Consider the following 25855-nt stretch of genomic DNA (forward strand, 5'->3'; position numbering starts at 1 on the left):
TGTTGTTGAATGATGTACAACAATTTTAGATACAATGTGTGGTTGTTCCAATATACGTAGTAACGATAAATGTTGCTTTTCATCAACAGTGAGGGATGATGTTAATGTTTCGATACGTCCAGAGTCATGCCCAGGGTTCAGCCTTTTATGCTACGAGGATGGGCCTATTGTAAGCGATATATCAGACTGTTAGTTGTCAAAATAGGAGGGTATTGAAAGGGTTTAAAATATTCAACGACAATGTTTTTCTCTGATTATATTTCTTATAGCTTCATACACACAAAAATAAAACTGTCAGACGACTCAATAAAGAGACTAGAAATTGAAACTTTTGAAGGGTCTATGTACAGTTCGATGACACTGACTTATTTAACATTTATTTACATGTATTACAGTTGGTTTTAAGTGTGTCAAGTTAAGAAAAATATGAACTGAGAAAAAACTTATTAAGCTATTTCATATTTTTAACCCTTTTGAGAGCCTCCCATTTCGACCTTTACCAATATTACCATTGTTGACGGTCATTTTCTTTCTTAGGAAAAACTCCTCAATCGATTTCAAGAAAAACCTGATTGTATGCATATACAGTGCAATTTGGCTCTTAGTTCCTACTGCTCCTAAGGTACAAACTGTATATAAAATTTTACTTCAATATAAAATTATAATTAATAAATAGATTAGGCATATATATATATATATATATATATATATATATATATATATATATTTTGTATTTGGCCGTATCGTGATATATATATATATATAGGTATAAATTCATTCGTAAAAAGTAAGGGCTCTGTGGTGTAATGGTAGCACATTCACCGGGGAAATGAGAGATCCGGGTTCGAGTCCTGGCGGAGCAAGTACTTTTTGTGATTCAATGTTGATTGAAAAAATTGTACAAGGCTATTGCCATTTATACAAATTTAATTAATGTAAACAAAAGTCGTTTGACAGGTATTTGGTCTTCCGATCATATGTTAGTTTAGTTATTTAAACGCATATGTGACAGATACAGCCAAATACAATATAATTGAAACATAAAAAGTAAGGGCTCTGTGGTGTAATGGTAGCACATCCACCCAGCAAGTGAGGGATCCGGGTTCGAGTCCCGGCGGAGCAAGTACTTTTTGTGATTCAATGTTTATTGAAAAAATTATATATATATATATATATATATATATATATATATATATATATATATATATATATATATATATACAGGGTGAATATAAAGTCAGGACCCCCCCTCTATTTTCTTCTATAGGTAATATAAGGAGATATCCTTTGGGTAGTGGTGCAATGTGGAAAGGAAGTTTCATTTTATGACATTGAAAATTTTTTTTGTCCCCCAAAAATGCGAAATTTTGGGGGCAACCCAAAAATTTCAAATGTAAAACGCCTATCAAGTGACCCCTCATTTTAAAGAGCATGAAAAAACTTAAATAGTAGTGAAAACCAGAGATTGCTATCTCTTTCCTAATCCGAAATAATAGCCAGTATTACCAAAATAATTTTAATAACTCACCATGTCACAAAGATACGAAAGTGACAATGTTCCAGCTGCATGATCAGCTGTTGGTGTCAGCTCTACTGTCTATTATAAATAATAATGCATCAGCTGACTCATACTGCTTATTGTGTTCTGACTATTTATTTACATTGAGGTTATGTATACTGATGATAGTCCAGTTGATTTTGATGTGAATATTTCTTAATTTTTGAAATAAAAAAATGGCACAGAGTGATTTAGAAAGTAATTCATCCAGTGATTTATTTGGAGGATTTTTTTTTTTTTTTTTTTTGAGAATTGGTTTTAAAAAATTAAGAAATGTTCACATCAAAATCAACTGGACTATCATCAGTATACATAACCTCAATGTAAATAAATAGTCAGAACACAATAAGCAGTATGAGTCAGCTGATGCATTATTATTTATAATAGACAGTAGAGCTGACACCAACAGCTGATCATGCAGCTGGAACATTGTCACTTTCGTATCTTTCGTATCTTCGTGACGTGGTGAGTTATTAAAATTATTTTGGTAATACTGGCTATTATTTCGGATTAGGAAAGAGATAGCAATCTCTGGTTTTCACTACTATTTAAGTTTTTTCATGCTCTTTAAAATGAGGGGTGACTTGATAGGGGTTTACATTTGAAATTTTTTGGGTTGCCCTATAGAAGAAAATAGAGGGGGGGGTCCTGACTTTATATTCACCCTGTATGTATATATATATATATATATATACATATATTTTATATGCCTAATCTATTTATTATATATAATATTTTATAGAAATATATATATTTATATAAGATAATATTTTATATATAATATATTTATTTATTTGTACAAGGTAACTGTTGGTTGTTGTGCAATGATACTGCAATAGAATTTTATCCGTCAACACTTGTTTGAACTGAACTTAATGTCTATATACCTCTTCCCACAACCCAAAAACTTTATCCATTATTTCATAGATGGATAGAAATGAATAATATTTGTCCTGGTCAACACCATTGACTTATTTATCTGATTTAATTATTTGTCACAATATTTTCAGGTTTATCTTAAAACTTAATTGATACAATTTTTAAATATATGATAGTGTTATGGAAATTTTGTATAATATTTACTTAAATAGTAAGTTTTACTTAACTCCTAATTAGTAACTTCAACATTATATCATAAATCAGTGTTCATCACTAATGATTTATACAGTAAAAAAAGGACTCCAAAGACAAATGAATATTATGCATTACATTAGAGTTATAAAAGGTTTCTGCTGACAGGTATTATATTAAGCAGGACCTTGGTGATGTACTATTTCTGAAATAAATTCAATTCAATTTATTTATTTTTACTGTACAAAAAAGATTGAAAATCAGAACTGATTTGTGTATGAACTGCAAGATTAATTAAAAGAATTCTTTTTGGGAATAAGTAGTTTAAATTGCTATTGAAATATTATTAATTTAATTGAGGTAGTAAGCATTAAGACATAATATTAGAGAATCCAATAAGTTAACTCACTGATAAAAAAAGAGAAACAAGGGTAAAAGTAGAGATTTGCTAAATCCCATTAACACGCATTAGTACATGTCAAGCTAAGGAAAATGTTTTGAAATATAACATTGAACAGAGATTTATAAACTTGTATTAAGAAATATTAAAGCCTGACAACTAATTAAACAATAATGTCCAAAAACCAAACCATATATCGAGATTATTTAAATGTAAAATACAGAAGTGAGTGTTTCACGCCTTCCAAATCTGTTTGTGACTGATTGTCAGTTTTCAAGCTAAATAGTTTATTTGTAGCTAATGATCTAATGATAATTTTTATGAGGGAGTACACATGGTGACGTGGTGAAGTTTGGTTGAACTAGATACGTGTAAAATGTAAACAGATTTGATAGGCTTGTTCACTTGATCACATAACTCCACGATAGAAAGTTGATTTTAAATATCTCTAATATTGAAAAGCAAGAGGCTATTATGTGGAGCACATGAAGTTCAGTGTAATATCATCTCTAAGATCAATTCAATACATCACCAGTGCATCTCTACCATTGGGAAGTTAAAATATTAATCTTCCAAAAATCTCTGTCCTAAGTGGAGAAGTGGAACAATGTTACGTTAATATGTTTTTCACGTAATTGTGTTTATTTAAATATTTAATGGTAGGTCAAAATCAAGTATGCAATTGCAATCCTTCAATTTCTGACTTTCCATGTCTCAATAAAATAAGTACCTGCCTAATCAGTGACATAACTCAAATATTCAATACATTACAAATGATTTTTTTATCCTTTTACTAAGCATTTTATTAATTAAATCTTTCAAGTTTTGTGTATAATTTAAAACTTTACTTACAACAAATTAGGCTAATTCGTGTAGGCTATTTGATAAAAAAATTATTGTTGTTTCATTCCAACAAATAAATTTATCTATAGAGCCCCTATTATTCATGTTGATTTTTCATAATTGGGTCTCTATTTAAAATTTTTTTGACTTAAACTTTCTAGAAATGTGTTGACAATTTTTAGATTTTTGTGTTTAAATGTGAATTAATCTTATCCTAAATTTTATTAATTAAAGCATAAATGATTAATACAGCAAACAAATGTATTTTTGGGTATGAATATGCTTATACCCTATTTGGAAAATACGTACAGTTATGACTATAAAAATATAATCAAGTTTTATTACTAACAAAACAATATTACTTAACAATATTTTTACCTTTGCTAACTCTTCCTTTGGTGTAACAGTGCAAAACGGAATTCATAGCTCCTGCAGTGACACGCACTAATTTATCAATATCATTGAAAACTAATTTTTACTAAGATTTCCGTAAAATTACTTTAAAACAAATGTTTAGATAGAATTCGAAACCGAACAACTTCCGCGGATGAATGTAATCAATAAGATAGGACTACACTTTAAATGACACTGTACTACCGCAAACGAAGCAGACGACAAACTGAACCAAACAAATCCGTGACAGGATCTGGCCAGTGTGCTGATCAGCTGTTTATTCCAGCTGCGCAAGAAAAACATCTGCCATATTTCCAGTTTAGCAGTTCAAATAAAACCCTGAATTGAACTTTTACATAAGAAATACTATCATTATAATAGTGGAAATACATAAATTTTGACTCCTATTGATCTATAACGTATACAATTTAAGAGTATCACTGTGTGCAGCATCAAAGGCCCTGTGGGTAAAATAAAATCATAAAAATCTATAAACATTTAAATAATGTTAACTGATCGATTAAAACATGTTTTAATTGAGCTCTCTGCCTAATTGTTATTAGATGATAATTGTTACGACTGTATTTGAGTAATATAAAGGTTTTCATTTAATACAAAAAATAATAATTTTAATGTTTTAGGTTGAAAATAAACACTGCTGTTGAGCTAACCTTGTTATACGTGAAAACAGTTAATTTAAATAAGGATGAGAGAGCAGAACAGTCCATAAATAGGTCAAATTAATAGAATTTACTGTCGAATATTCTTTATTTTTTAGGATATTGTCAATTAGAGTCCTGTTTGCAATTTTTGGTTCAAACATTTAAGTCACATGTTGGTTAGAATTCGAATCTAGGAAGTTTAAAAATAAAAAAGAGAGGTTTGAATGTATATGAGACAATGTAGAGTTGGTATTGGTGATATTCAGCTCAAGAGGTTTCGAGTCATCTGTTGAAATAAGTTTACAATACTCTAAGGCAACATACAGGTATGTTATGTTTATCATATGATTGTTGTAAGGTGATGTGTTTTCTAAAACATTTAACAATAAAGAGTTACAGTTTTGTGTAAAGGTATTCTTTATATATCTTTATTCAGTACCTATTAATAATTATCGTGAATGGACACAACCAATTGGCGACGAGGTATAATTCAATTTTTGAAGTAATTACTTCTTTTGGTTGGCTACGGATGCATGTTATGCGTGTGAAAAACTTTCGTTTCGTATCACGGATTTTTATGTTCTTCACATGCTTTCCAAGTAGAATGACAGCTTTACCAAAACGTAAACAAACCTTTATTTAACATCTTATGTAAACTAACATGCCATTTAAAGTATATTTTACTGAAACTATCAGCAATCAACAACTAGGCAATGAAAATGGTATCTCTAATCAGCAACGACGAAGCGTATATATTATTATTATTTGATTCACGGGTAGTAAATATTTGTTTTTTCTTTTCCAGCTAATAATTGTTATGGAGTAAAACAAACACAATTAGCTAAATTACGTTCAATACAACTTTCAAGACAACGTTCGCCAAGATGTAGAGACAATACACGAGCAGACCAAATTATTTTCAACGCATTCCTGAAGGTAATTTTCATCTCCAGTTTGCTCTTTTGTATTATGACATGCTTAAATGCAATGGTAAGCGAATCATATACTCTCATTCTGATTTATTTCCTTGCCACATATAATAAGTAATGAGAGAAAACTCCCCGTCTGTCAGATCGTCTGAGTTCACTAGTTGAAATCATACATGCCGTAATAGAGATATCTTCTCTAAATTTTCAAAAATTTGCCGAGGTGTGTTGATGGAACAGACAGTTCTTCTGAGTGCACATCAAACAATATACTGATAGGAAGCCACTTTCCGCGACTGCCTATTAAATATGTTTTCCTATGTTTCATGAATTCTTATTATTTGTTTATTAGCTATTATTGTAATAACACCATGGCTGATTAACTTATTACTTAAATCTAAATGTTATTCAATCTACATTTTGATGGTATACTTTACATAGAACAATGCCATTTACCCAGACTTGGTTTCCTCGCGTCTTTCTTAAATATTTCACACTTTACAACTCGTGGTAATTTCTTGTGATTCATAAACCTGGAAAGCCTTCGCCTAAAGTAAACAGTTATTGACAAATCAGCCACAGGAGAAATCACGTATCTTTGAGTGTGCTTGCTAAATTTCTCTCGCTTTAGAAGCATCTAAACAGGGAAATAGGGGGATATCTTCTTCCTCGGTTATCACCCAAATCAACAAGGCTTCTAAATAACATTTACAACAAGCATACATTTCCAGTGACAATGGATGTTAAACCTAAAATTAAATATGGACCAAATGGACCCTATAACTGTCCAGATTTCAAAGCTCTGGATATTGACAATATGTATCTACGATGCAGTTACACAGATCATTTTGCTATCAGTAGTAAACAGAACAGAACATCCTATTGCATTTATATTAAGATTACTCTTATCAGCTGTGGCTATTCATAGTTAGGCAAGGAAGTTATGGCCATTTTCTGGTTCTTTCAAAAGTTTTACCAGTGTTTGTTTGGAAGGAAGTTTACACTGTGGATATCAAACCATTACAATCCATTTTTCATCCAAACAAGGCTCTGCAGTCAACAACAGCTTCACATTCACTCTGCTATGCAACATTCGAAATTGGGTTCAATTATACAATTGTAAACAGGTGGTCAGATAATCACGAGAATGCTAATTTTCTAGACCATATTAAATTTGGTTGGCAAGTATGAAAAGATCAATGAAAGAACTCTTATGAAAGAACAGAGTACAAATAATATATAAATACATGGCTATTTAATTGAAAATAATTACCCATGAAGTTATTACACAATTTAAAAACGAAGAGCCAATTCTATCACAACCAAAAAGAGACTTGGAATATGGGAAAGCATGGAGCACCAATATTAATCTTCATAAAGGAGTAATTTTGAATGGAATATAGTCGTTCCTTCGAAGTTGCAACCTGAAATTCTTTCTAAATTACATATTATTTATCTTTGAACTATAAAAATGAAGGCCCAGAGATATTGTTATTGGCTTATAGGGTAAACGTATTAAGTTATTACTTAAATCTACATGTTATTCAATCTACATTTTGATGGTATACCTTACATAGAACAATGCCATTTACCCAGACTTGGTTTCCTCGTGTCTCTCTTAAATATTTCACACTTATTTACAACTCGGAAGCAGTGGTAATTTTTTGTGATTCATAAAGCTGCAAAGCCTTCGTTTAAAGTAAACAGTTATTGAAAAATCAGCATTCTCACTGACACTTTTGAAATTGTTTAGTGAAGATGATAAAAAAACCCTAATAAAAAAGCTCCCCTAACATAAATTTGGTTTAGAGGATCTTATCACTCTATGATTCGTCAACTATTTAGAGTATCTGGAGACATTATTTGAGGATGTGAAAAATAACGTCATACCTCTGCCTTGTTTTTAAACGTAAGCAAGCTTTTTATTGTATTTGACACGATGACTTGTTATTTAAATTAAGAAACCTCGGCATCCCTTGTTATTTACTCAAGAATGTAAAGAGTTTTCTTGAAGACATGATATTATAAATAAAATTTTATTGACTTTTATCTTCAACTACACCAATATAAACTGGGTTACTACTCGTACAAGGTGTAATATTATCTCCTCTTTTATTCAACATAAACACTTCTGACAAGCGTTCATAAAATAATGTCAAAACCGCCGTTTTTGATGGCCACACTCTTCTTTACTCGACTTACGCGATATTTAATTTGCAGCATATATAATTTGGTTTACAGGATTGACAATGGCATAAAAGCCTAGTCAAGAATGAGATGAAGATTTTTACCTTTCGTAGACCAAAGGAATCGGAATCTTAAGGGAGGCAATATCATAGAATGTCCATACAAGGCAATAAACTATGTAAGCGTCATTTTTTACTACAAATTGAACTACACATGTCTTAAAAATAACAAAAGTAGCATGTGGAAAATTATCAACATTGTTTCCTCTACACAACGAGAAATCGTCTTTATCTATAAGAATACAGTTCATCTATACAACCAATACTATGTCCACTATTGTTACATGCCTTCCCAATTCGGAGTTTCCTGTTCTAATCAAATGCAATGTAAATTTAAAAATTTTCAAAACTAAGTGTTTAGGATCCTGCTTAAATGCTCTCGGTACTTAAAAAACACTCATTTTCAGAACGAAATTGAAATCATCACTGTTGAAGGATCCATTCAAATATAAGTTCGCAACTCTTTTCTACACTACCATCAGTAAGGGGAAACCAACACTTTGCTACTTCCACAGGTCATCACTTCCTATCCACTCACTGGCCTGTATTATGTGTGAATTAAAAAAAAAAAATGCAATACCACTCTTGTAATACACTGGTGTCAGATAGAGGAGCCAACAGGCTGACAACATAGATATGTGTAATAAACAGTTGTTAAAATGTTTTATACATATATTGCGAAAAGTTTAAAATTTAATATGCAACAAAAATCATATAGGGGCTTTTGGCATGACACAACACAATTCTTCAAATATAATTTACATTAGTTTCAAATTATAGTTACACATTGTGCTGTATCATTCTTATAGACATTCTGTACCGATTAGCAAAAAACAAAATATTCACCGATGACGTTTGTCTACAACCGGTCAATGTTTACTTCACAGTGACGTATCGGAATTTAAGCAGAGGGGCAGAATTTCATGACTCACACTACTCTTTCCTTGCTGTTGTTAGCACTGGAAGTTTCAGTTTCATATTTCATCATTGATAGTCATTCCGTTTTTGTGGTTGGTTGATATTGTGTTTTGGTAAGTATTAGAATATTTTTAATAAACAACGAGGGTTTGTAGAACACCTATTATAAAATTAATGGGCATTGCATATATTATTAAAATGATTTAGCCCTAGCCTGTTCTAAGAACTAGCTGTATTGAAGCAACCTTAAGATTGTTCAAGCATAGAACAGTTTTTAATTAAAATAAGTTTATCATGTAGTTGTCTCATTTTAAAAATTGATCCAAATAGCCCATGTGACTTTTTTGTGTAATGTATATGTATTTGCTATTAGTGTACTAATTACATTGGGATAGGAAGACAGGGACTTTCTGTCAAGACTATGACTTTTTTTAACCTAAAATGTATTAATTTCCATACAAGAAATACCAGGGCCTTTACAAGACTTAACCTTTATTAGGCCTAGGTATTTTATTAACTGTAGCCTACAAATAAAACTTTCACAATATATCTCGAATGGCCACATGGAGGTTTTTTGTGTTTAGGCATTTAATAAGATCTAGCCTACATAAGTACTGCATTAACTAGGCTATACAAATAAATCTTTTATAATATGTGTCAAATGGCCACATAGAGGTTTTCCTTATTGAACATTATGAAAACTATAAAAACACCTTATTTATCTCTTACTTCTGCCATCAATAGATTAGGTTAAATTAAAATTGAATACATTGTATCAAAGTTTTAAATGTAGGTGTGGGATACACCAGATGTAGGTTACAGTGCAGTTGTGGCTAAAGTGGGATAGTGCTGGATATCCAGCATGATTGCCTCATATGACATCATTTTTCAAAGAGGAAATAGATTGTTTACTTTAGCCACGTTACCTGAAACAGTTTAACCCTTTGAGTGCCACAGCATATTTTCCCAAGTCATACGCATAAATTGCCGGAGCATTTCCTTCTGTTTAGCAAGCGTGTGGGGAAAAAAACTATATTAGAAAAAACTATTCAACCGATTTGAATAATTTGTTTTTGGTTTGTGTGTTATAAAACAAGGTATTTTTTCCATATAATATTATAATTTTATTTTTATTAACACAAAAAGTATATAGGTTATAACAAAAAACTAAAAAATGAAAAAAATAAATTTCAAGTTTGAACTAAAATTTTATTTATACAATATTTTTTTTGGTACTTTGGGATTATACCGACCACACCCAGACATGAATCGTTATTTCACATTTCGTTTCTACTGATTACTAGATTAGCGTAGAACAATATTTCGTCAATTTAAAACAGGAATTGTCTTATCGCAAACCCCTCCCCATCCTCAGACAGAGGTCAAAGTCGAGCGTCTAGTAGATAACGTGATTGCAGAGTCTTCGCCGCCCGTTCCATGCTGGTGCATCGCTTTGTTGTACTTCCGTGTTTTTTACCTCTACATTTCCTCCAAACACAAAAATTCAACAAAAAACAAACATTTACCAAACTAAACTCTTTATTAACCCTTTTACTGCCGACGTCCGACATATCGGACGTCGGCATTTTTGCCGAAAACGCCAACGTCCGATATGTCGGACGTCTGTTTTTTTTATCGTTACTGGCTACTGTTATGTTCAAATGCCAAAATATTCGGTATTTTGGTTGTTTAGGAGCAAAGGATAATTAAAGAAGCCATTTGAAGAACTTTGGATTTCTATTTTTGTCGTCTTTGACTAGAATTGACGAACTACCTAGACAGCTGTCAAAACCAGATGATCGGATTATGTTACTGAAATCTTCGTTCATTGTTGTTGTTTACAATGTTATCGAAAGTTTTTTGAAGTGTTACTTTTGTTGATCAAGGATAAAATGAGAGTAAAAGAGTTACATCTAACTCTCCTGTGAGTGAGGGAACAATAAGTAAGTGCAAGACGAACTAAGTGACGATTTCCCTTCAGAATTTGTCAGATTCAGATGCCGAGAACGAATCTGATATTATTGTTAGGGCTATTGATGACAATCAAAGTGATGTGGATGACACTGATGACGATCCTGACTGTATCTTACCATCAGATAATGAGGAGTTATTAGATCATGAGGGGGATGTGGCACAGATAAGTTTACCTTCAAATTCCACTGGTAGGCCTAGAGGAGGCCTACCAGTTTTGGGAAAATCTCATAGTACAGTTTATGTTTCAAGGTAGCACCTTCAAATTTGGTATATGTTCTAAGCAATTGCTCTAGTTTATAATGATATCATGGCTCATAATTTTAGTATAATTTTAAAAATAAATTATCAGATGCCAAACACAAATTTTTTATTTTTTAATTTATTTTTTATTTATATCATTTTTAAAAGTAAATAATGTGTTTGTTTCAAATTAAAATGTCTTTTTATTATTTAAAAAAACAGCATTTAAATACGAGTAAATAAAATAAAAATTCATGCAAATCTAATGAAAAAATAAAAAAGATACAGCATTTTTTTGTAAATGAATGCACAACAGTGATTTTCCTCCTTGCAATTTTGACTGGTACAATAAAAAAATGGCCGGCAGTAAAAAGGGTTAAAAAAACACTAAAAACTTGTTTTTATTCTTGATCACATTCCGCCACCCAAAATGCGAGTGCCTCCGGCCATCAGCGCGGGCTTTGGCAGCACCTTCGGTGCTGCCAAAGCCCGCGCTGATGTCGACGAAAGAAAAACATCCCTCGAGATAGTACCTATCAGTAAAATATCAAATTCTAGAGGGGCTAATCAGAAATATAAATTGAATTGTAATGGAAAGGCAATTATGTACCGTGCAAATCACGTGATGCCGCGCGGTCTGCCGTAATCAGGATTCTCGAGAAAGATAAGATAACAGCGACAACAATAACGATCACAATACCTGGAAATGCTTGTAAGTTTGTAATTTTGTAATTGAAGAGTTGTTTATTTTTTCGTTCTATCATGTTTGTTTCTATAAATTTCTATTTTTGTGTTCTTCATACTAGTGTGGTCGGTATAAAATCCCAAAGTTAACCTTTTTTTTAGCTATACCATATGAAAGCATGAAAAAATAAACAAATATCATGCATAATATGGTGCGTTACAGTAATATTTAACCAGATACTGCAATATATACAAAATACAACAAAAAGTAATATTTGTTCAAGTTTGTCAAAAGTTTAGAAACAATATTATAAACTACCCTATTTCACTCAATGAAGTAAGACGACTGTAAAATACTAATTATATAAAAAGTATATAAAAATATACACAGGCCTACAATATTAACCTTACTTCTATAACCTTACTTCACCTAAAATCAATATTTTGATTGGAAACTTGCGTTTTACTTCATCACCAATCCAACAATAAAAATACATCACTAAACACGGAAAAAAAAAGAAGTTTATAAATGCATTGCAAGTTTTACTGAACACAATTGCAGAATAGTAATAACAACAGTTTTTCAGCATAAACACACGAAACTAGCACAATGTAAAACACACAACGAACGAAACTGTGTAGTTAATGGCAACAAGTAGCAGCTGACCAACTATTGCGTCATCTGTTTTTTTCTGATGACAAATAACTACAAGGGGGCGGTGAACAATAAAAATCAATCACAATTGATAGTTCGAAACTTGTAGATTGCCGTTGAAATAAGTTATTTGTCAAAACAAAAATGAATTATATGTGATATTAATTAAATAAAAATCGTCTACTGGGTAGATGCCGGCAATTTATGCACATTTCACAACATCTACTATGTAGACGCTGCGGCACTCAAAGGGTTAAAATAACTTAATAATTTCTTACAAAAGCACATTTTCATTTCCAGAAAGAATTTTATGTGGTTTCTAACCATATATTGCACAAATATTAATAAAGTGTTTTAATTTTAGATTATATCTTTATACAAACCATGATTGCACAAATATTAATAAAGTGTTTTAATTTTAGATTATATCTTTATACAAACCATGATTGCACAAATATTAATAAAGTGTTTTAATTTTAGATTATATCTTGATAAGGTATCCATCTATGTAGGTGTAGGGTTAATGGCCGACCCCTTCAAATCACGAGTTTCACATTATTAATGTATTCTGCTCATCCTCCTGAACAATAGTATATTTTAGGGGATAGAAATTACAAATAACCTTGCTTTTTAATAATTTAAATGTAAATTTGTGACTATACTTGTGTACTGTGCCTCTATAACTTTTGTGTTATATATGGTTTTCTGAGTTATCGGGTCCCGATAGCTTATCTGAGTGTTCTTTACTCAGAACAGTTTAGTTATACACCATCTACCGATCTGTTTAGTCTATATGACAGTGCCGACTACTCGTATTATTCAATTGCAGATCGTTAACAGTTTTGATGAATGTGAAAATTTTTCAAATACAGCCTGGAAAATCATTAATAGTTCTTCTCGAGATATAAGTAAAGACAAAAACAAAGGTTCCAATGTAATTGCAATCAAAGTTGAAGATCAATTATAAGTGGTAAATGAATTCAATAAGTACTTTACTTCTGTGGCTTCAATGAACTCGTCATTTGCAGGAACACAATCTTGTGAAGGGCATGTTCTGGAGCCGGTTGCATCCATGGCCCTGGCTCCTGTGTGTGAGGGGGAGGTAGCACGCGTCATACAGGGATTGAATTCGAAAAAACATGTGACAGAAACGGGATGTCAGTGTGGTTACTTAAAAACGTTGCTTCAGGCACATATTGGAACCACTCACAAAATTGATAAATTTTTCATTTGAATCTGGAACTTTTGCATTGCTTCTGAAGACAGCCAAAGTCATTCCAATTTTCAAAAAGGACGATCCTTGTATTGCAAGCAACTATCGTCCTATTTCAATTTCTGCCCGTGTTTAGCAACATTTTTGAAAAGGTTTTCTCTGAAAGACTTGAAAGCTTTCTGGAAAACAAGCTAGTTCTGAATCAAGAGCAATTTGGATTCAGAAAAAATAGATCCACAATCGATGCCGTGAATAACCTTTTGGACAATGTTGTCGATGGATTGGAGAGGCGAGGAGAACATGTGCTTAGCGTATTTCTTGACCTGTCCAAAGCATTTGACTGTGTGCATCATGAGACACTGTTGCACCAGTTGGAGAGATGTGGTGTTCGGGGGCTTCCACGGTTATGGCTAGCCTCCTATCTAAAGGAGCGAGATCAGACAGTGGAGATTTCGAACGTCTTATCAAACAAAATCAAAGTACCTCATGGTGTCCCTCAGGGATCTATTCTTGGGCCTCTTTTATTCCTGATTTATGTCAGTAGATTGAATTCTGTGACCCAGCATGGAAAACTTGTTCAATATGCTGACGACACGACTCTCTGTTTTAAAAGCAAAACATTGCAAGAACTGGAAGTCACAACGTTCATATAACTCAATTCCTGCATTCAGTACTTTGCTGAAATGAACTTAGAAACAAACCAATCCAAATCGAATGTTTTACATTTCTGCCTTAGACAGAATGAGCTTTCAGAACGGCCAGCTGTATTTGTGGATGATGTCCTTTTAGAGGAAACATACTCCACAAAGTTTCTAGGATTGTTCCTTGACAGAGGATTGACCTGGGATGACTACGTCGACAATATGTGTGCTAAAATTTCAGCAGGCATATACGCCTTGCGCCACCTAGCAAATCTGTGTTCCCCTAAAGTTCTAAAAATGGCCTAATTCACCCACACTTTGCGCATGGAGTGAGACTTTGGGGAGGCTGTGCCAAAACCAAATTTGAGCGAGTCTTTAGACTCCAAAAAAATGCTGTCAGAATAATTGGAAAGTTAAATTACAGAGAGTCATGCAGGGAATCTTTTAGGGAGCTTGAATTTCTGACATTGCCCTGCCTCTACATATACAACGTGATCATGTATTGCAAATCAAAATACACTATGGTCCGCGGTGAGGACATTCACCGATATGAAACAAGAGGCAGGGACAACTATTGAGCCCAACAGGACAGGCTGACGCTTACGCAGCATCTGCCACAACAAGTTGGTGTCAGATAGATCAATAAGCTCCCGTAAAGTATAAGGAACTCCAACAATAAAAACCAATTCAAAATTCGTATAAAACGCTTATTGGTGTCTAGAGTGTTCTACTCTGTCAATGAGTTCATGATGAGCCGCTGGGATTTATGAGAGGCATAGGATCTGGAGTCAGTGAGAGTGTGCTTGAGTGAATGTGTGGAAGTGTAGTTTGGGTGCATGTGTGAATGCTTTAACTTTGGCATGTGTGAAAACTATTTACAAAATGATTTACTGACATTTGCAATGCAATGTAAAATTGTAAAAATGCAGTAAAATATGATTTGATTTAATTGGTTGTGTTTTTTCTGAGTGAGATTATACGTTCATTGTGTATTATTTTAAAATTAAGATACGCTATTTTTGTGATCGGAGGTTACCACGTGGTATGTAAGTACATACAAAGTTATGGTTACGTTAGTTCTCCTTATTAAACTTATGTTTGTTTTTTACACTATTTATTGGTTAGTTGATAGTTTGATTCATTTTTATGCATTATTTTCAAATTTATTTTTACCATACCAGAAACAAGATGTGTGTTATTAATTTATTGCTATTGTCGTTCAGAAAAAAATAGTAGTAAGGTTTTAGTATTTTAAATGACAAATAATGAATTTTAGAACATTCAAAGTGGAACTACTATTCTTGCAAGATAGTAAGAAATTACAGTAAGGTGAATTTGCAATACACTTATGTTTTTTCAAGTTGCATTTCCTATAAAGCAGTAATGGCCGGAGGCATTCGTGATCAAACCATTTAAAATTTGAATTTTTCTGATAGGTACTGTCTCGAGGGATGTTTTTCGTATGTCACCATCAGCGTGCGACAGCACCAATGGTGCTGCTGTAGCCCACGCTGATGGCGGGAGGCACTTGTATTAGGCTAATATTAAATTGTATTCTTAGAATACGTCTCAATTAAGAAAAGCTTCTTTTATTTGGGTAAAATTCCCCTGATTTCAACATTATTGTTATTTTACATATCTAAATACAGCTTAATGACTGACGTCAAAAGCAACCAATAGGAGGTTCACTTCATAACAAGACTACGTAACGCCTGTAGAATACAGCGATAACTGTTGCTTAATTACTCTGCGTGAGAAAGTAATTCCACCTTTAATGTTCTATAACTTTGTTATTTGTCATTTCCACCCATTGAAACCTCATATTGTTTTGTCCAGGAGGACAGTAGGAATAGGTTAATAACGTGAAACTCGTATTTTGCCACGTCAGCCGTTAAGTTTACAACTACCCTTGATTAGTCCATCAATCTTGGGGAGCGGGAGGAATCGGGGTTTCGGGTTGGAGTAGAATAACTAACTAAGGAGGACTAGGTATAGGAGGAAGGGGTTACAGGGTTGTTTACATTCATGCGAGAATTTGAGCAGAACGATTAGGTCTATCAACTACATTTAAAGATAATTTGAAGAGTTTTTTGGTTGGTATTTTTTTTGTTTTTTGTCATTTCGGCCACAGTTTTTTCCTCCATGGTGAATATTATTTATATTTTTTTCCTCTTTTATTTTGGTATTGTTAGTTATTGTGCGAGTTCTTTAGGCACCTAAATGTTTCATGATTAATTAGATTTAGATGCATAATGATTTACAGAAATAGTCATTGTTTATTTTGTTTGTGGTGACAGTGAGTGATGTTTTTTCGCATATTGGATGTAAAAGTGTCATGAGAACACTTGAAAGTAAGTTTAATATTATTAAGTCAGAATGGACAGGAAAGACATGTTGTTTTAGTTTACTTTGTAATGAGAATTTAAATTGTATTTACACTTCTACAGTACAACCATTGTTGACCATTGCCCTGTTACGTTAAATGGTTTGGTGAGTTTGTAATATTTTTACCTCTCAAGCATTAGTGATCAACTGTTTGGTTGCGTGAGGTTACCCCGCTGATGGCCGTATGAATTACTGTTAGCCTATTCAATTACTGGTTGCTTATACAAGGTAAACACATTTTTTTGGCTTTTACAAAATTTAGTTATCTGTGTTTTTTAATTAAAAAAAAAAAAAAAAAACTGAACAGGGTGAGTGAACTTAAAAATTTACTGAGTATAAATATTATACAATTGCTATAAAACTCATATATTTGAAAAGAGGAGAACCAAACTTGCTGTTAATACCTACCATGTTTTGTTAGGTTAGCAGAAAGCTGCCCAAACCATACTATGTGTCTGACACCATTAGTTATTGCACAACAGCTGTTTACTTTCTTGTGATGTTCTTCGTGTATATTTCAAAAATTTCTTTCAGCTAGTTATTAATTATTAACTAGCTTAAATAACAGTTTATAAAACACATAGCCTACAAGCCTACACCTGTATATATTACAAATACAGGTATGTTGCATCAATGTTTCCTTTTTTTAGTTAATTATGTTTACGTACATTAAACATACAGTTTCTTGATGCCATATGAAAGTGAGACTCCAAAGAAAATAAGTTGCTATTTAAACTGAAAAAAATCGCAGCAACAAACTTAATCATTTCTTCTAATATGAAGAAAACTGTTAATTTTTTATATAAAAATTCAAATAAAGTTCAATATAACAACATAGTCTAATTAATTCATTACATCAAATAAAATTCTTCAAATGAATAAAAAGCCATTTGAATTGAGTAATCTTTTAACAATGATTTCAATTTATTTTAATGTCATCCACTCTTTTTATTGTTTTTTTAATGTTACCCTAGCATAAGAAATGTTTTGTATAACATTTTTAATAATGTTTAGGTATGCATATAATTTCATTTTTATTTCTAATATTATATTTATGGTTTTCACAATTAATTTTGTACTTAACCCTTTGAATGCCAGAGATCTCGCTACGAGACAGTGTAAAAACACGCTTGAGTTCCAGGGATCTCACTAAAAGACAATTTAAAAACACACTTGAGTGCCGAGAGTCTCGCTTCGAGACGAGACGTTCCTATGCGATGAGTGCCGGAGTCTCGGAACGAGGCCATTTCTATTTCATTTTAAGTACCAGTATAACTTATCCCATACTGGCTGATATCATACCAAAGGCCAATATATTAACTAAACTAACCTTTTAAACTATTATTTCTACTAATGCTGTAATGCTACTAAAATACAACACAGGTATGCCTCCAAATTGGAATCCAACAGTCATGTTGGATGAAACTGTAGTCAAAAACGTCCTCTCGACTAAATTCCTTGGGAATTTCTATGTATCTCGATAGAGGGCTGACATGGAATTCTTACATCAACAATGCCTGTTCAAAACTGTCTTCAGGCATTTATGTTCTGAGGCAGCTTTCCAAATACTGCCCAATTCAGGTACTGATGACTGCGTATTATGGAATAATCTACCCACTACTCTCGTATGGAGTGATATTGTGGGGAGGTTGTGCAAACATACATTTTCATAGAATACTCACCCTGCAGAAAAAAGCAGTTAGAATAATTGCAAAATTTCAACAGAGGGCCGTGCAGACCAGTATTAAATTCTTCCCTTCCTCTATATTCTGGAAACATCTCTTTTTTTCAAATCAAAATGCGAGGTCATAAGAGGTAGTGACGGACACTCTTATGACACTAGAGTAAGGAATAACTACTGTACTAAAAGACGCAGGACGGTGGCTTATGAATGCCACCGCAGGCATGAGTTCAGTTTGTCAACAAATTACCAAATTCAATAAAAAATGCCACAATGCATAAGGCATTTAAAACTCGTCTGAAAACCACGCTGATCTTGAAAGCTTTTTATGGTACAGATGAGTTCATAGCAACCGATTGGGGCACCACCTAATTGGCTGACCATGTGATCAGAGTGTGAAAATTATGTAATGAATGAGAATTTGGGTGAATCAACACCTGTAAGTCTGAATGAGAGCCACTGTAATGATGAATGCAAAATTTTAGCTTTTAAATGTCATGATGATTGCGATGCATTTTATATTGTCTTTTATGCAATAAAACATTGAATTGAATTGAACTCTTTCTCAGTTGGATCGCGATCGCGGTCTCATGATGAGTAGCGGAGCGTTTTCTAAGTCATAATTGTGCGTTTTTATTAATTTAAAATGTTTCTAAGTTATATTATATATTAAAATTAGTAAAAAAAGTGATGACAATCAGGGTGTCCATGAAGACAATGTTGTAGAGTTTGTTTGAAAATTACCTGAATAAGGCTATGTTTATGTTTTGAGTTTCGTTTTAGTAATTATTGTTATATTACACATGATTTTGCATTGTTTTAAATGGCTTTTATAATTATAGAAATTATAATATAAATAGTGTTTATAATTATAAATTAAAGTATGGAAGTTTTGTAAAGAATAAAAAAAAAAGTGTTTTATGGTGCAAAATAAACAAACTGAATATTTTCCAAAACCCTGTGCTTTTTAGCAAATAAATCCATAGCGCTTGAATAATTGTTATAATTGTGTTTATTGTACAATATTAGGTTATTACACATGATTATGGGTTGTTTTTAAATTCTCTTTGTCATGAAAGTATTTAAATTTTGAAAATAGGTTTTTTTCTGTATAGTTATATCACCTCAAACTTGATTTTTAATTTGTTTTTGTGGCAATGTTGCTGTTTAAAGTGAATTTTTAATTTTAAAAATTATATAAAAATTTTAATGTTAAATAGTTTCTGATATGTAATTTATTTACCTTTAAAAAGAAGTAAAAATGAGCATTTTATAATACAAAATAAATTTTATGTAAATTATTTTCTAAAACCTTGCGTTTTCGTCCAAAACCCTCTGGCACTAAAAGGGTTAAGTTGGTCACTCTTAACACACATTATACATTGTACAATATAAAGACTATGCACTGTTAAAATATTTAGTTCAGTGAAATAATTTTTAATTGATTCACCCTTCTTAATTTTGAACATTATTCGTAGTGCTTTATTTTGTAGAATAAGAGTTTTATTTATGTTTTAGTGTGTAGTTCGTCCGTACATTGCAATTCCATATGCAGTGTAGGATTGAAAATGGGTGTAGAAAGCCATATGATAAACTGCATGTATGACAAGTCTTTTAATAGCATATTGTCCAGAATTGATTTGGTAGATTACCTGTTATCTATATAATATGCAAATTCCAACTGATGTTATTGTCTATGGTTAGACGTAGAAATTCTGTGCAATAAACTTGATATAACTAGAGTAGTTTATTAAAATACTAGGTTTTAAGTTTTTCCTTTGTGTTTTGTGGTAAACAAGGTAATAATATCAGTAAACCTTAAAATACATATGTTTATAAATCATACTTTAAAATGAGACATTAACAAAAATCTTTAAATAAGAGTTAACTATTTTAAGTAAATGTTATTTTTATTGGACTAAATCAAGGTGGAAACCAGTACAGCTAGTTTTTATGATTGTAAAGGTATTTTAATCAGGCTATGGTTTATTTTCAGGTAACTGGATTACCGGATTTCCTCAGTGAAGTGAAATAAACTTTGAGCCAAAATGAGTTTGCAGTGGACACTGATTGCTGGGTTTTTGTACGCTGAGATATTTGTAGTCCTGTTACTTGTGCTTCCAGTTGCCTCTCCCGTGAGGTGGCAGAGACTCTTCAAGTCCAGGTTTCTGCAAGCAGTTACAAATCAAGCATCTTGGTATTTTGCGTTCATTTTGTTCGTGTTGGTTCTGTTCTTGTGTGACGCGATCCGTGAAATGAGGAAGTACTCGAGTGCCGAAGAAGCTGAAAAACACGCTCATCTCGACGCTGAAATGCAAGTCAACATGCGACTGTTCAGGGCTCAAAGGAACTTTTACATATCTGGATTCGCTCTATTTTTGTCACTCGTCATCCGCCGATTGGTGTCTTTGATCAGCCAACAAGCTGTATTGCTCGCTCAGAGTGAAGCGGCCATGAAACAAGCACAATCGGCCACTACCACTGCGAGATCACTTCTGTCTCAGAAGGGGTCCGGAGAAGTTGCACAAAACAGTTCAAATGAGGCTCACGACAAAGAGGTAACGGACTTGAAAGAGAAAATCAAAGCTCTCGAGCGTGACCTGAGCCACGAGAAGAAGGACAAAGAAGCCATGATTTCACAATCTGAATCGATCAAAAAGGAGTACGATAGATTGTTGAATGAACACAGGAAGATCCAAGAAAAAGTGGCTGCTAGCAACAGTGATAAAGAAGATTAAAACATCAGTTTTAGCTTATGAGTGTTTTTACCTTAAAGCTTTTATTGTTTAGTCTTTTGTATAGATTTTTGTTCCTTTGTTTACTTGTAATTTTTTTAATCGAAAATATTAAACTATTTGAAATGTGCTAAGACATTCTTTCAGGTACACTGTAGCTTTGTTATATGAAAATAATTCATCACTGAGGCTTGAAATGCCAACTTGTATTAAATCACATAATCTTGAACTGATTGTTGTTAAAAACCTGAATTATTTGCTTAGGCATTAATTTAATTTAGCATTTAAAAATACTGCATTTCATTGAAAATTTAATTTTGGTGGTGATATACTTGAATACTACCAATTACATTACTAGTTAATTATTAGCTTTAACATACAGTGGAACCTTAATCAAGTATATATATCAATGCAATCAAAACCCTTGCATTATTGAGTTTAATTATTTAAATGATCGGTGCTTAGTTGTCAATCAGTACTGTGAAAAGTGGCGTACAATTAACATGTCAGTTATGTTGTACTGTTATTGTGTGTTGTGCTATTCTTTTACCAGTTACACTCATTTTAGTAAGTTTATTATTCATTCACAAGTTTTTTTGTATTTAAAAAACTTTGTTAAATCCCTTAAATAGGTTTGAATTATAAAAGAAAAAAATCATACTTTTTATAACTGTTTAAAAAAATGTAAAATATTATTTAAAAAAATACATTTTTGTTATAATGTATTTTTGAATGTGCACAGTCGTCATTTTAATTAACTTTTCATTTTGTAATTTTAATTTAACTTTTAGACAGACACTTGTTAAAAATCCTTTATTAGGGAAAATCTATTAGTGGTACAAGGCGTTAAAACTAATTATTAAATTTATTTCAAAGATAGTCTCTAATAACCTAAGATTCAAGCTCAGTGTATGATAACCAGCCATTTGCTTTGCTACAATATTAAAGGGTGTCAGAGAATATTTAACAAACATTTTTGTATGGCTATTTTAGTTTTCCAATTGTAATCGAGTACTGTATCATTTCAAAGATAGTCTCTAATAACCTAAGATTCAAGCTCAGTGTATGATAACCAGCCATTTGCTTTGCTACAATAATAAAGGGTGTCAGAGAATATTTAACAAACATTTTTGTATGGCTATTTTAGTTTTCCAATTGTAATCGAGTACTGTATCATTGCAGTCAGAGACGTGTGTAAAACATTGCAGTGATCATCTTTGTGGACTTTATGTCCGGGGTAGTTTTCTCAAAAAGTTGTTCAATGATTTATGCTGTGGATCCTAGCAATTGTCCTCATTTTTGTTGTATTAATAATCTCTCCAAAAAGTTTTCTTCAATTTTATTATTAATTTGTTTCTCGAATGAGGAAATTACAGAGGTTTTTGCATTAGATTATTATTCCGCACCAATGTCTAGCTAAGGATTGACATGATGAAACTTATTGAGATACTAAGTAATCTATTTATAAATCACTTATATCTTCAACAGCCATTGGCATTAATATTGACCTTGTATGATTTCCTGATATCTCGCTTAGATGAATCATTATTATGTTTTATATTGCAATGAGTTACTTTGCATTTTAATGTCTGTAGGATCCTACTACCATACTATTTATATTAATACTGATATTGTTATTATAAACACCTAATGATTATTAATATAAACTATGCTAGTGCTAACACAATAGTTTTGATTTCTTAAGCATTTAATCATTGTCAGTTTTTGATTCAACTCAAATACAGCTAATTTTTGGTTTTCAGAGATTTAATACAACTCTGTAATTTACACATATACTGCATTGAATTCAATATTATAAAATATATCCAAAGATTAGTCAATTAAGCCTATATAAACTGAATTGTATATATATGAACTATCCCTAGACACACGTTACAGCAGCATATAGACTAAGGAGTGGGAAAGATTGTTAGCATGTAAATTACTTCCCATCAAATTGTATGACAAACATCAGAGTAGACTTCAGCAGATCTTGTAACTTGCCTGCACAGCTCTGACGGTCAACGTAAACTGACATTTGAAAGAATGACAGTAAACAACGCTTCTGTGTATAAGATTTAGCCATTCTGCCAAAGAATATGTTGTGAATTGTTTTATAAAATTTATTAAAAATGTATGAACAGAATTTTAGCCACAGTAATTTGTTTAGTTCATATAACAAAGGAAATAAGATATAAGACACGGTTTGTACAGATATTAAAGAATCAAATTTATAGGAAAATATTTATGTTAACAATCCATTAGACACAATTTAATCCTAAGCTTCAATTAAATTACTAAATTCATTTATTTAAAAACCAATTTTGAATTTGTTTTTAAGATTTCAATTTTGTTTAGCTAATCTTGTATAGATGTATATAGACAGGCAGTAGCCAATTTAAATATTCACATAGAGAGCTATATTTTTATAGCAAATAATTAATAGACGAGAATTTGTGGAATAAAAATCAAACTGTCCCAGTAGCGAAATTATTCACTCCTGTAGTCTATTAACAAATCTGGATTTACATTAGTTTAGGTGTTATTATCTAATTAGGCTTATGAATTCACATTTTCTACAAATGCCTAATTATTCTTTTGTAGTGATTAACTAACAGGGATTTGACTTAGCTGTAAGTTTACTTTATTCTGTATGTAATGAGTTTCTATTTCAGTGGGATTTCTAAAGTATCTAGAGCTAACAGACATATAACATAGGCCCCTTCATTATAAATACCATATTTTATTTTTTATAATGTTCATGCAAGTTATTTTATTGTATCAAAATTAAAATAACAATAGTTAATAAATCTTATATTTAATTTAAAGACTGATTTAAGCTATAATTTGCACGTTTTTGAAACTGTAAATTTATGCAAGGAAGAATAGTTGTCAACATGGTTATATTTAACTTTTACATAAGTTGTTAAATTCTAGTACCTAGTTGCGTATAAATAGTGTGATATATTTTCAATTTTAACACAAAGTGACTTTTGTAGGCTATTTTTTGTAAGTTTGATGTGACTTAAAATGTCCTGTATTTAAAGTGAAATATCTGTTTTTCGTTACCTACATGATTGCTGTAACTAGTTAGAGGATTGTTATGTGTCCACAATTGTATATTTGTGTAGTGCCAGATTTTGTTAACAAATAACTCATATTTTGGAAATAAACTTTCAATCGTTTCAAAGATGTTTTTGTTTAAATAACCTTATAATTGAAGTTAGTTGTTGACTCATTAAATTGTTACAGTATTTTGGTACATAATGTCCAATTACTATAGAACGGGTATTAAGCTGTTTCAATCACTTGTGCAGTTACCTCAAGAAAGATATTATTACAAAATAACGCTATTTCTCTGGCCCTACTATTGCTTGAATATTTCAAGAGTCTAGTCTGTTTTTTTATATTGATTGCAAGTGACTACAAAGCTGAACATTAAGTACCAATATTTTATATTTGTTGTTGTTTAAAAAAGACACATTTTTTAAATGAGTCCAACTTTAAACTTTGGTACATCATAATTGAATTAACTGGATCATGCTATCCTCCCCAGTCACAATCATACTTATTTAGCACACTAAGGATTAACATCTTAACATCTGGAACATCTTAAAAACAAAAATTATAAAGAAACAATTTGTGGGAAAATGTTTACTTTTATATTAACCACCCCAAAAAATATATTCAAAAATGTGATTCTAATTTGTTACGAAATTTTTAAATAATTTAGTACTTAATTTAAAATATTTGTTGACTTAATCAAAAGGTCTTAAGTATCAGAGATGTTTACTAGTTATTCTAATACTACTTTTGGTGATGTATCATAAACTCAGTATTTTAGTGAAGGTCAACTAAAAGATATCCCTTATCTTCCATAATGTAATTTTTAAAATAATGAAAATAACTACTTTTACGTAAATGAGTTCAACATTTGTTGAAGCATTGATTGGTGTTTTTGGAACCTAGATAGGATTTTAAATGAATGCTATCGTAATTTTATTGTAATTTATATTTTTTTCAAATGTGATGTTACAGCATCTCTTAGGTTATCTAAAACAACATTGTAAACATCAAATTTATCCTTAGAAATGTTGTTTTTAAAAACTTATAATCTGTTATGGGAGAGCTTGATATTTAAAGAAACTGTGGTTAGTGCCCATCTTTTTCAATTACACTAAAAAGTCCTTAAACCAGTTTTAGATTTTAGAGACATCTCAACCAAAGCACTAACTCGAATTTGAAATAACCATAATCTTATGGAGTTGTCAGTAGAAAACTTCCAAGATAAGTCACAACACAAAAGATGACGTGTATGATTACAAAATTGTAAATCTTAAAAAGTTTCTAATAGGATCTATAATGATGTAAATTAACAATGTAAAATTATAAATTACTTTATGATTGGGTGAAAATTGTGGTAGTAGATAGAGAAGTGGGGTAGGGCTATGGTCTCTCCTGGAATTCAATAACCTAGAGTCTGCCCTTTTATTTACTACATTTATTAGTCTGATCTGTTGAAAAAGGCAAGAAAAATATTCTAAAACAAATTAAACAACCAAATGTAAACACTAAGATATTGTACATCCAGTTTGGCAATTTTACCCCAAGCTACAAATATTACAAACAT

The 25855-nt window shown here is 31.7% G+C and overlaps 1 protein-coding gene across 3 annotated transcripts; it reads left to right on the top strand.

The window, feature by feature from the left end:
* The first annotated feature begins 5839 nt into the window (after positions 1-5839).
* On the top strand, positions 5840-24415 carry LOC124359043 (B-cell receptor-associated protein 31). Of its 3 annotated transcripts, none has more exons than XM_046811439.1 (2): positions 5840-5863; positions 20487-24415. In XM_046811439.1, exon 2 carries the CDS (start codon positions 20539-20541, stop codon positions 21226-21228), a length of 690 nt encoding a protein of 229 aa, XP_046667395.1. In that variant the 5' UTR covers positions 5840-5863; positions 20487-20538; the 3' UTR covers positions 21229-24415. The 3 variants fall into 3 exon arrangements, with proteins under 3 accessions (XP_046667395.1, XP_046667393.1, XP_046667394.1); XM_046811437.1 differs by lacking the exon at positions 5840-5863 and adding an exon at positions 8976-9130; XM_046811438.1 differs by lacking the exon at positions 5840-5863 and adding an exon at positions 17405-17429.
* Positions 24416-25855: the final 1440 nt, after the last annotated feature.

The sequence above is a fragment of the Homalodisca vitripennis genome, chromosome 4, assembly GCF_021130785.1.
Source record: "Homalodisca vitripennis isolate AUS2020 chromosome 4, UT_GWSS_2.1, whole genome shotgun sequence".
Taxonomy (NCBI): domain Eukaryota; kingdom Metazoa; phylum Arthropoda; class Insecta; order Hemiptera; family Cicadellidae; genus Homalodisca; species Homalodisca vitripennis.

Bases quoted from the DNA above. Each gene is read 5' to 3' on its own strand.
- LOC124359043 (XM_046811439.1), top strand. From the start codon at position 20,539: ATGAGTTTGCAGTGGACACTGATTGCTGGGTTTTTGTACGCTGAGATA.